This window comes from Ananas comosus, unplaced genomic scaffold, assembly GCF_001540865.1.
Source record: "Ananas comosus cultivar F153 unplaced genomic scaffold, ASM154086v1, whole genome shotgun sequence".
Classification (NCBI taxonomy): domain Eukaryota; kingdom Viridiplantae; phylum Streptophyta; class Magnoliopsida; order Poales; family Bromeliaceae; genus Ananas; species Ananas comosus.
The window spans coordinates 39,005-51,930 of NW_017893522.1; the positions used below are offsets into that span (position 1 = coordinate 39,005).

The 12,926-nt window shown below is 41.2% G+C and overlaps 1 protein-coding gene and 2 long non-coding RNA genes across 3 annotated transcripts; 1 reads left to right on the forward strand and 2 right to left on the reverse strand.

The window, feature by feature from the left end:
* Positions 1–8,009: 8,009 nt before the first annotated feature.
* Positions 8,010–9,299, reverse strand: LOC109706243. Its single transcript, XR_002215121.1, has 2 exons — positions 9,114–9,299; positions 8,010–8,253 (listed from the first exon to the last, which is right to left on the reverse strand). It is a non-coding gene; the product is annotated as an uncharacterized LOC109706243 (long non-coding RNA).
* An 870-nt stretch (positions 9,300–10,169) lies between these two features.
* Positions 10,170–11,231, forward strand: LOC109706241. The gene is made up of 2 exons (XM_020227039.1): positions 10,170–10,313; positions 10,417–11,231. Exons 1-2 carry the CDS (start codon positions 10,179–10,181, stop codon positions 11,095–11,097), a joined length of 816 nt encoding a protein of 271 aa, XP_020082628.1. The 5' UTR covers positions 10,170–10,178; the 3' UTR covers positions 11,098–11,231.
* Positions 11,232–11,314: 83 nt separating this feature from the next.
* Positions 11,315–12,298, reverse strand: LOC109706242. Its single transcript, XR_002215120.1, has 4 exons — positions 12,103–12,298; positions 11,822–11,937; positions 11,679–11,733; positions 11,315–11,575 (listed from the first exon to the last, which is right to left on the reverse strand). It is a non-coding gene; the product is annotated as an uncharacterized LOC109706242 (long non-coding RNA).
* Between the last annotated feature and the right edge of the window lie 628 nt (positions 12,299–12,926).

Consider the following 12,926-nt stretch of genomic DNA (forward strand, 5'->3'; position numbering starts at 1 on the left):
TTAGAAATGGGTTTAGTGAAACTCTAGATGCTAAATAGATGATTGATGCTCAATTTAGAGATCAAATTGGATGAATTCTTGCAAAGTTGCCATGTTGGGCCATCAAAAGAGGGAGTTTTTATTGTGAGGGGTTTTGATCATAATTGAATATATATAAACCTAATTGCCTAGAGTTTTTGACTGTTGGCGAAGCGGTTCGGCGGATCGCGACGGCGTATCGTGGAAGATATTAAAGAACGAGCCCGTTAAGGCTACAGATTGCCGCAGTATGCGCGCGAAAGGCTTCCAAAGAATCACGAAATCAGAACCTTAGCCTCGTGGATAGCGATAAAAAGGTGGGGGGTGTCATCCCGAAGCAATCGCGGGCTTCTCCCTATGTCATAAGTATCTCTATGTTGATCAATTATGCAATATCGAGCTTTGCATTATATGGTGCTAGATGATAAATATATATTTATGTATATATAATTTTGCATGCTAGATAGTAGTGTAAAGTGTAATTGTTTTAAGATACTTGTACCTAGTATGCAGTGATTTGGACATAGTTGTGAACCCATTAATGAAAGATTAATGTAGAATAGACTCTAGTGTGACATGAACACTTAGTCATTGTGTACAATTAGGTATATGAGATGAGTGGGTATGTAAATAATGATCATAACAATAACGAGTGGCTTGGACCTAATTATGAATTATTGCATTGTAGGCATTAGTGTAAGTTTGACACTTATAGCATTGAACATAGGGATATAGGCTGCATTTCCCTAGTTTGTGGCATATTGCCATGAAATGGCACATATGGCATGAGAATTAGGTAGTCGACTTGATGATATTTGAGTATAGGATTAGTTGATTTCCCTAGCTTGTTTGATTTCGGGTAGAGAACCTTAAAGAGTTATGTTGTTAACCCTAGATTAGGTAGGGTATCCTCAGTGACGCGGGATTTGATCCATACTCATATGTCTCGTTCGAAGCTTGGTGTGGATCGCTCCACACAAGCAGTGCATCTCCGGAGTCGTCCATGATAAGGATTAGCCGTGGTCCGAGGGATAGCCGTTTGGTCCCGCAGCAAGTCTTGGGGCGACATGAGCTGATCTCCCAGGTGAGTCGGTGTGAGTGAGCTGATCCTCACCTTTGTTAGAATTGGGAATTGCGTTGTGGTACCTGTTGAGTCGGGCGACGTGAGCGATATCCCCGTTTGTATTAGGATCGTGAGTCGGGCGATTGAGCAGCATCCTCCCTTTGAGGTGTTGAGTCGGGCGATGAGCGATCCTCCCTTGAGATTAGCTTGGGGTATGCCTTTTTGGGCCGCAGACGGTCTGGTTTGACGTGAGTATGATTCTCACCTGCGCTGTGCTGAGCGGTTCTCACCCAATGACATTGAGTGGTGGTGGTTGAGTGAGTAGTCCTCACCTTGAAGTGAGCGGTTTCCTGAGCACACTTAGATGAGATTGACTTGTGGCCCTATGTCGAGACTGTCGTGCGTGTATACCGTGAGGGATGTCCTCACCAGCTGTGATCTGAGAGTAGGTTGTGTGGCACCCTATAGCATAGACGTGAGGTTGGGTAACCGTCTAGGCTTAGCGAGGTGATTGGGGGGTAAACTATTGAGGAATTATAGTAGTGTGATGTTGACCTTTTACTATGAGATTCTGAGTAGAACGCAGCCATGACCTGTTCGAGATTGAGTCGGACTCGTCGAAAGAGTGGTCGGGTGAAGGAGCGGGGTAGCTTCTTTGCCTAGGATTCGAGATGGTGACCTTCGAGATAGATCTGGAAGAGGGTGGTGCCTGTCTTGGGACCTTCGAGATATGGAGTCGGGCAAGGAGCGGGGTAGCTCTTTGTCTAGGACCTTCGAGATATGAGTCGGGCAAGGAGCGGGGTAGCTCTTTGTCTAGGACCCTTGAGATATGAGTTAGGCGGGAAAAGAGCGGGGTAGCTCTTCACCTCCTGGACTTGAGACCTTAGGCAAGATTGGCCTAGTCGATTGGTTAGTAACATGAATTGCATAAGTGGATTGCATTCATACCATAATTAGACATAGTAGATCGCATATCTATGTTGTAGTTGTATTCATTACATTGTTGAAGCATACTAGCATGATAGTAGATTATTGCTAGATGATGTTCCATGCATTCTTTGCATTTGATGGCATAGTAGATATAGTAGCAGTTATTTCCATATATCTCTTTCTATCTATCTATTTGTGCCAGCTTGGACCTAGTGGGAAGATCGGCGGAGTCGGCGGCCGAACCCACTGGGAACTATATTTATATAGTTCTCACCCCGTGTGGTTTTGGGGTACAGGTATACACAGAGGCGAGCCGAGCGAGGACCGCGGCAAGGGCATAGCGCCCTAAGTGAGCCTAGTTAGTAGCTTTTCCTTTATGCATTAGAGTACCCTCGTGTACTAGAGGATGTTTTGGAAGATGAAAATATAACATATTCAAATGATGTAAATGTTGAATGCCTTGTGAATGTAATAGTTAGACGTATCTCTCTTTATTTCACTCGTATGTTACTTGTGATTCTTGCTCTTAATTGTATAGCACTTGTGGTGCTCGTTGTATCATGTATGTTGTTGAATTCCTCCTGGGCAAATTCTTGTACATGATATGGTTGTTGAGCCTTGGGCGGACAGGGGAGACTCTGTCCGTCTGGCGGTCCGCTTGCCGCGCCCGAACCGTGCCAAATCGGTAGCGGCCTCGGGGCGGGGCGTGACAGTATTGCTGTGTGACCTTGCGTTCGCTGCCAAGGCATCCAAATTGGAATGTTTTGGGGCAGCGGGTGACTCGTGGTATGAGTCGGTGAGTTCGGGACACTTAGTGGGTCCCGACGGCGTCCCGGTGTGGTTTTCGGGACCTCCGGCGAGTACGGTAATCGGTATTGGGAAACCGATCTTTGTGGAATCGTTTGTGGGGTGGTGGATACTGTGATTATTAGTTGTGGGTTAGATACTAACCCGGTGGACCCTCTATAGGTCCTGTCGACATTCTTTTGCAGTCAGGAGACAGACGCGACATCCGTACAGGTGGGTACTTCGATCCGACGTCGGTACAGTAGTGCACGCTTGGTGACGGTTTCTTACCCTTACTCTTCTGTTGTTACTATCGCATAGTATATTGAGCCTTGCACCCTTGTTTATTCGTTATACTCTACTCGTTGTTTGCATGCTTAGTATCCTGAGTAGGAGTAGAGAAGTTCTATCTACATGCGTATCTGTTGACCTAGTTGGTCTGTAGTTGCATTCTGTATCTGTTGACCTAGTTGGTCTGTTGTTGCATTCTGTATCTGTTGACCTAGTTGGTCTGTTGTTGCATTCTGTATCTGTTGACCTAGTTGGTCTGTTGTTGCATTCAGTATCTGTTGACCTAGTTGGTTGGTTGTGCATTCCGTATCTGTTGACCTGGTTGGTCAGTTCTCGTACTTCGTATCAGTGACCTTGCTGGTCGGTTGGACTCTGTGGACCTTGGGTCCAGGTAACACATTGACTCTCTCGTCATGTGTTTCGATCTGGTTGATCGAGGTTCGGCGTTGTACGTCCTTGTTTCTGGCTTCGGCCTAGGCACCGGTTTCAGCCGGATTTTGTATTGAGCATACCATCATGACTTAGTCACAGCACTTGGGGGTATTCACGACACCGGATCGGTTTGGCCACCGATCGGAGGTGTACTTATCCGGATGGGTCGTCCTGTGGGGCGGGTGAATCAGGTCGGTGCAGGTTAGTGACAGGCAGCGCTTGAGGTCTGCGGACCAATATAGCAGGTACCAGATTGGGTATATTTGGACTTCTTGTCCGGTTGATGCATATAACTATAGTAGCGGTTGTTGCTTGTATACCTTCAGTTCTTTCATTACATTGTCTTGCTACTATAGTCTTGTTACATTTATATATTCAGTTGTCCATTACAGTAGCGGTAGTTGTACTTCTTTCATATATATGTCTCATTCATTCATTATTATTACTACTGTATTTCTACTGACCCGTACTGTTGTTTAGCTCTTCCTGATCCGGTGAGTACTCCTCGCCTTCATCGGCTTGCGGTACCCACTGGGAGGGGAGACATGTTTACATGTTCTCACCTCCCCCACCATTTTTCAGGTATTGCGGGCGGTGAGAGTCGAGACGATATGTGAGACACGTTCGTAGCGGTCGATAGAGCTTCCGACCCAGGTTATTCGGTTTAGTTCCTACCCTGTTTACTTTGGTTATTAATAGTTTTGATATTATATGGTTCAGTTAGAGGATCATACTTGATGTTTGAATGCTCGTGGATTGGCTTCGATAGATCTATGGATGCCTTCATGATTTATGCATGTGAACTCAGGTTTGTGGATTTGGATGTGGACTCTATGGATATCAGATCTGTATCTATAGTATTTACAAATCGTGGTTTTCTACCCCTCGAAGTAGCCGGTTTTCAAAATAGAGTTTCCGTGTGGGAAACAATTTTAAAAAGATTTTCGAATGGTTTTTCATGATGAATGAATTAGAGTTCAAAAATAAAAGCTTCCGTGTGGGGAGCACTTTTAAATAGGATGATTGTTGTACTGTGCATTGCATCATCCAGCGCCTAAGGAGTGCTTAGAGGCATGCATCATCTCTATCATGCTTTGGTTGTTGATTGGTAAATGTAGATTGTGGTTGTGATCCTGTTGTATCGTTGGTACGCCATGCAAATACAAAGGAGACTCTGTCCGAGTGGACAGAAGAACTTTGTATTTGTGGCGGGTCTGTACGTCACGTGGGCCAGGTTGAAAAAAAAAAAAAAATGGCACGTTTTTCGCAACTCTGTTTAAAAAAGGCTTTTAAAATCGGCCCCGGGGCGTGACATTTTCATTTATTGTTGTTTTATCGATTTATTTTTTATTGTATTTTTATTTTAGAAATTTAATTCAACCCCCTTCGATCCTCAGGGTGTACAGTATTTACAGAAAGTAATTAATAAGTTTTCACAGTGACATATGTACGAATTAATGTAAAGTTGCAATGTTGTTTCGTTGTTTATGGTGAGAATATTCGAACGCTCTCTCTCTCTCCATCGTTCTCAAATCTTGCAGCACCCTCTTTGCTGTCACTGTCAGTAACCATGCACTCTGTCACAGCCTCACCTCTGCGATCTATGCCATATATGAGCCGACATCAGTGGAGGTATGGGCGAGATTGTGGCGCCCCAACTTTCCAGGGGTTCACCCATCCAAGGGCTACTCCCGTTCTAGTACGCTTAACTCTCTTAACCTCTTGGGCTTAGCCACCATCCAAAATGCTTAAGCCGGGTTAAGAGTTCTAGCCTTATTATATCTTTTATATAGGACTATCTGGGGTCTCACAATCCCCTGCCCCCCCTCTTTAAGCCCTGACATCCTCGTCAGGGTCAAACTCACAAGTACTAGGCGATGTGAGACTCGTCTCGCTAGCCTTGTCATTTCGACCCCAACTCAATCGAAACTCATCTCACACTTCTGGCTGGTAATTCGCTCTGATACCAACTATGACACCCCAACTTTCCAGGGGGTCACCCATCCAAGGACTACTCCCGTCCTAACATGCTTAACTCTCTTAACCTCTCGAGCTTTGCCACCACCCAAAATGCTTAAACCGAGTTAAGAGTTTAGTCCTATTATATCTTATATATAGAGGACTCTCACAAGAGATAAGAGAGTAGAGCGTTAATATGGGGACGGCGGAGGAGGAAAAGAATGGAGAAGAAGCAGGAGGAGGAGGAGAGGAAAAAATGACGAGGAAAAAGGAGACGGACCGGAAGCAAGAGGACAAAAATAAATTAGAAAAAAAAAGGAGAGAAAAAAATGAAATAAGATTATTTTGATAAATTTACTAAAAATTTAGGCCGAATCTGCGAAGTCCTAAATGATGGCCCGTTTTTGCAAAGGCCCGTTTTTGCAAAAATGCAACATCAATAAATTTTTTATTCAAATTGGCCAATCTAAAAAAATAGTTTATCTTTACAAAATGCACAAAAACACTAAAATAAGATATATTTTAAAAATAATAAAATAAACTAAGATTCTCATAAAATATTAAATTCTTTATTGAACTTGTTAGGAGCCGAATTCCCTTCCCTTTGACCCGGTCAAAGATCTTCCTCGGGAAGCGTGTCGGGATGCCAAACGACTACGATTAATGACCCTTGAAGTTTGCGCCCTTCGACTGGATCAAGCGATTGGGCTGATGAGGGATCGGATCAATCGAGTTTAAGGATTCTTAATGAAAACTCGGTTCGGCTGGATGAGCCGAATGTACGGAAAGCACAAGGTTTTGGGTCGGCTGATGAGCTGAATGTCTTTATATATTGGAATTAACTTATAAAAATAGTACAAGGGTCGAGTGTGCCTGAGGGCATACAGACTCAGTTGATCTAACTTAAATCTACTCCTAGGAAAAATGGTAAATGCAAAAAAGTAAAAGATTACAAGTAGACTATTCCTAGAAAATGCGAAGAAATTACAGAGGAAATAAAGGTGGTCTTCTGTTCACGAAAAAAAGACCTCTTTTCAGGGCATTATTTGCCTATTTACAGATCGCCCCTGTTTATCAGTTACTTTCCATCCATGATCGGCCACTACTCCTATTTTTTCGGATCACTTCCAGTCGGAACCGCTTGTAACAACTTGCGGTTACTCTAACTCCCCTCAATTATACGCGGTGGTTGCTCAAATTTATTTTGATGCTTCCGATGCACATCAGAATCCTTACTTTTAAAGATTGTGGTTAATTGGAGTACCGGTGTACCACCTGGCCGCACATTACTGGCCCAACAATTACCCCCTCAGCAGCTTCCGAACGGACGCTTCGGTAGCTGGCGTAATCAGAGGCGCGTCTCCCTATACAATCAATTTTAAATTCTTTGTACGGTACTTTCTTAGCCATTCTTTCCTTTTCTATGACCACGATCTCGCCATTCTTTTTCGTCTTATATGCGGCATTTATTAGGTCATCTTAATTGTCGCCATCTCTTCATCATTATAGCTTGTCTCGGAATTCGATTCGACGCGACGGCTTCTTTCTTCTTCGCCAAGCTTCCTTTTCTCCACTTGCTTTTTAACTCAAGCTTTGTCTTCTTCGCCTTCTCTTTTCTTTTCCTTGTCTTCTCCGCTTCTCTTCTCTCCAATCTGAATCTCAGTCTACTTCTTTCCTCTTTTCAATCCTTAGGGTTTTTCTTTACTCTTTTCCTTCGTTTCAGCAATGGCGCCGTTTCCGCCTCTTTCTTCTTCTCCATCATTGGATTACACCATACTTAGACAGTTTGTCCCATCAAACCCTTCTCGGTTCATCTTAGGTCCCTCTTTTACCGACGAACCGAACCCCAATGACTTCCCATACTCTAGTGATGGTCTTCTATTGATTGCCAAATTCATACATCTTCATTCCTGGTAACAGTCAGCTTCAACAGAAAAAAGTCTTTAAACCTGACCCAGCGTCTCACATGCATACCTTGCCTGGTTAGATCGGGTAGAAGCTGTCTATGGTGACTTTTGGAGGGAAGTTGGTATATATGAGGTGATACGGTTATCTCGGCAACCCCCTGTAGCGGACAACCTTCTTTTAGCTGCCGCTCTCTGTTTTTGGTTCCCTGTTTCCAACACTTTTCTTTTTAAAGGAGCCCTCACTCCTACTTTTCTTGATGTCACTGCCATCATCGGTTTACGCCGTCACGGAGTTACTCTCTCAATGGCTTATAATCCTGATGGCGCGTCCGACTTAGAGGCTCACCTTGACCTCAATGATTTGGTTTATACCAAATTTCTCTGCAAGTTTGCAGGTGAGTCTCCTGCTGCGGTTACTAGGAAGGAGCATACAATATTTCTTCTGTCACGCCTCGAGCCCACCAATTTGGCCGGTTCGGGCCCGTACACAGACGCCGAACGAATAGAACCTTCTCTGTTCGCCCAAGGCTCAATAACAACAACAAACATGTATAAAGAAATGCCCAGAAAAAATTTCAATATATATGGCTTGCACGAGGGCTAGCAACACAAGCAAGTGAAAGTAAACTAACTAAAGCATTCATATACTGTATCTTGATTATTTTAAATCAAATACAAAGCTTACATAATTATTACATTCATTCTTCCAATATATACATTGCCATCTCTCAAATGAATAATTTACATTTGCTTTCATCAACTATAAACAGATGAAATAAATAAGGTACAACTATACTCAATGGATGTCCACTATCTATAGAACGCTGTCCATACCACGATCCTCGATCACCCCGCACGAGCTAGAACCTGCATAGTTAGTGGGGTGAGAACTACTGAAAGTTTTCAGTGGATTCGACTGCCGACCTCGCATACTCACCCACTAGGTTTATTCAAGCATATGTAGGCAAGAAAAAAAAGTAGATAGTAACCAGCTGTAACATGTAACTACTACAATGCCTGTACCAAGCTGAAAGACAGTATATCACATATGAAATTTATGCATGCATGCTACTAATAACTATTACCCAATCTTATAGGTTAACACTTGTTAACCCCAAACTCACAACTCAAAATCCCTCTATATCAGGGGACTCGAACCACCCGAGGGACCGTCTGCTGGACAAGTACGTTAGTCCTTGAGCAAGTACGTTAGCCCATCATATGACAACTCCGGAGTGCACTGCTTGGGTGGAGTGACCACCGCCAAGCTCCAAATAGACTATATCAGTATGATCCAATCCTCACTTAGAGGATATACTGACAATACCATACTTTAACTAGCTCCTTATGCTAGATTTACATGTCCAAGTCTAGATGCTAATCAATTCATCTAGTTCTAATGCCACACATATTACAAGTTCATTGACTTTATTTAACATTCACAATACTGAGTGCCACTCATGCAATCTATTCACAATATCACTTTATCAACTATTTCATAGCGCAACACAAATTCATACATCTATGGGGTTCTATGTTTGCTAGACATTGTTCACATGCATTTTGCTTCCAAAGCATACCATTAGAACACATATTACACTTAACCATATAACGATCACAACCCTATCATGTATGAATATCACCTAAACATGTATAATCCATGTATACTCAAGAAAAGTGATATAAATATAATAGATCATTCGATGACTTCGGAAAACACCACCCACCTGTAGGGATGCCGAAATGCTAAAACCCACGTCTCGGAATGTATAAGCAACTAGCCCTCACGACTGGATGCAAATAAAGCTAGAACGAAGCGTTTCTTAATTAGCGCGTCGTAGGTCCGTCGGAATATCAATTTGAGCTTCCAAGCACGTCAAACCTTCCTTCATTAAGGAATAAAAGGGATTAAACTTAAGTCATATTCACATCTTCTTAAACTTTGCATTTAACCCCAAGTTGCATATATATATATATATATATATATATATATATATATATATAGAATTATGCTCCTATACTATCAATAGTACCCAGCCCTTGGTACTATTGAGTTTTTGGCCGTTGGATGAAAGGATGTGCGGTTAGGATGATAGTGGTCCCCTAGGGTTGAGTGGGTGGTTGGTTTAATAGTATAATCTAACGGGTGGAAATGATCACATGATAGATCTAACGGTAGAAAACTCTATAGTACCAAGGGCTTGGTACTATCAATAGTATAGTAGCCGGACTCATATAGAATTATGCTCCTATACTATCAATATATATATATATATATATATATATATATATNTCTGTACGCCGCGTGGGCCAGGTTTAAAAAAAAAAAAAAAAAAAAAAAAAAAAAAAAATGGCACGTTTTCCGCAACTCTGTTTTTAAAAGGCTTTTAAAATCGGCCCCGGGGCGTGACAGTTCTTTCTCGCATACATGAATTTGTTGAGTTTATGTTGAATTTGAAAGTGATATGTTTCCTAAGAAATGGTAAATAAGTGTCATATTACTTTATTAACTATATTTTAAAAACATAATCCTCTTTTACCCGGTTATTGAATTTTGTCGACGCTTTTGGATCGCTCTTTCATAAGTTTATATTGAAATGTATAAAATGGTAGCCATATTGTTCTGATAATTCAGTTTCGCTGTTAAATATATTCTCATTAAGATCTCATAATATGTTCCATTAGTCTTTGAATTCCTTTAACATAGTGCATGAGCTATATATTTCTGTTTAAACAGTTTATTTTGAGCCTTCCTAATGTGCAGTTTTTATAGTACTGTTATTGGGTTCAAAATGCAAATGATTGCCACCATTGGAAATTATGAACATCCTGTTTATTTCTTTTTCAATTTGCAGCTTCGGAGCATGACAACAGATACACATATAATAGTTGATGCTTTGCAGAGTTCAAGTGTAGTAGAAGTTCAGGTTCTTACATCTTTTACATACTTTGTGAATTAATTTTTTCTACACTAGCATGATCAATTGTTCTTCTAAATATGTACTTTTACTTCTGTCAATTTGTTGGCAGGACGACAGAATAAGGAGGCGTAATGACTGGTCTAAGTGGCTTCCCTCATCAGGTCACCATGTAATCTCAACAGAATCTGTGTCTGTAGAGAGCCAGAGTCCTGTCAGTTTAGAGAATAACAATAGTAGTGAGAGCAATAATGATGGAATCTCTCATGAAGATTCTATCCGCCAAACTACCTATAAGGTTCAAGAGGACTATTTGCCCTCTGTGAGTGAGTACTCGAAAATTGAAGATAAGCTTATTGCAGAATGCGATAGTCTCAAGGTACCGACAGCTGATGAAGCAGCGGCATATGACGGTGATAACAAGGATAGATGCATAGAATTACTATCTGGACCAAATTCAGGAGTCAGACAGAACAAACTTTGCAGCAGATGTAGCTGTTCGCTAGAGAAAGATTCAGTTGGCACCATGGCTGATGTTAAATCTGGTAACACGCATGTTGTTGTTGTCTCTGCAAAGTCACAGGAAAATGACAATCTCTCCAGTAGTGGTGATCTTGCGCTTGATGTCACACTATCAAATAGGGTATCTGACATGCAGAATATAGAGGCCTTCTCTAATGACATTGCTGTCCAATCACCTAGCTGTAGGGCGGAGCAAAGTACATTCATGCTTGATGAGGAATTGGAGCCGGAGTTTGTTCACAGGGATGATCTTTCTTTAAATAGGAGGTAACTCTTCTGTTACGTCTGCAAGGGTCTTCTGTTATTTGAATTATTTTGACTCATGCTGTGAGAAGGCTGTTGTATGTATAATCGCTTATTGTGTTTCTCTTTTTTGTATGATCTAGCAGCATTGATGCAATCATGTCAAAACATTTCAAGCTTTTGGCAATCGTTTTGTCTGGAAGGCAAAGACATTGATAGCACTGTTGTATTCTTGTATCATTAGGTTGTCTAGAATATTCCACTTATATGTCAATTATTCTAGCAAAGTCTGCAAGCAATAAAAATAGAAAAATAGCATTCATCAGCTCTTGGATATTATGCAAGTTTTTAGTTTTTCTTTGGCAGTATGATGAATGCTCTTAGTTTTTCTTTCGCAGTATGATCTTTAATAACATGAACGATATATTAACACCGGCAACGGCAAAAGGGTACTCCCATTCGGCTCTCTGCCCTTCCTGTTTGTGCAATAGCATCTGAAATGAATCCTGTGAAAGGAAAAGAATTAGTTATGGAATGGCCTTTTTTATACCAGGAGGGGAGGAAGAATGCAACCATTAAAATGAGGTGATATGAGAAGGAAGTATTTACTGGGTAGTTCTGTGCGAAAAAGATGAGGTTCTCCAGCGATACAAATCCACCACCCCTGATAGAGGATACAACATGTCAGTTTTTTCAACACTACATGGATCCATTTTATATTACGTGAAAAAGATGCATCGAATCCGAAGTACCTGAAATCCAAGGATGGGTCTGTACCTTGCCAACCCATCTCCTTCCACAATTCTGATTTGAGAGGAGGAATTGCTCGATTAGGGTAAGCGAGCCTCCAAAGTTGCTTTAGCGCATCCTGTGCACAATATTAAGGTTTAGTTAATTCTAAAGGATTAGCATCAGGGGAACAATCAAATCGGCATCAATTAACAAATTTGAACTAGAAAAACTCAATTAACACAACTTAATAACAAAAAAAATATGATTCAAACTACCCAAAAAAAAGTTGAAAAAAACTTACCGAAATATAGGATTGTGCGATCTTCCGAATAAAAAGGGCCCACTCTGCCTCGATCGTAAGGGATCAACTAACTGAGAATTTAAAATTTTATATTAAAACTTCGATCCTAAGCTACGCATCCTCCTTCTCCTCGAAGAAACCCTTCGCTTTTGATTTTTTTAGATCTAAATTAATGGTCCATGTTGCAATGATGGCTGATGGAACAACACTCACCAAGGATGCACACATTGGGTCGAATAACTGATATCGGCAGTAGGTTGGATGACCTGTTTAGAGGCAATCACCTGCTGGTCTTTGGTTGGTGCACTCTGTTTAGGGTGATTTCCAGAACATGCTTAACTTAACAATCTTTTGTTACCTACTTAGGTTGCAACTACATTGTATTACTTTGGAAGCTATATAATCTAAAGTTTTTTAAAATTTGCATAGCACCTTTTACTTCATGCCCAATTTTAAATAATGGGCTCAAATTTACATGTTAGGTACAATGCAGGAGTGTAATGCCCCACTCCTATACTACCGTTGATGTATGTATATGTATATGTAAGGTAATCAAATTTGTAAATTGTTCGACTTTATAAGTACAAATAGTATATGTATAGGATTTTCTCAGATTTAACTCATACATTTTCGCTCCTGCATTGTACCCAACAATTCTATCTATACAACATCTTCTTCCTAACGAGGTACATATAAACAAACTCATACATCACCGTTACATCCTCACTTTCAATTCGTCTTGGATATGCATGTGCACACCATTAATGTTTCGACTCATTAGATGTAAAAAGTCATGAAGTTTATGTATATGTATGTGGTTACCA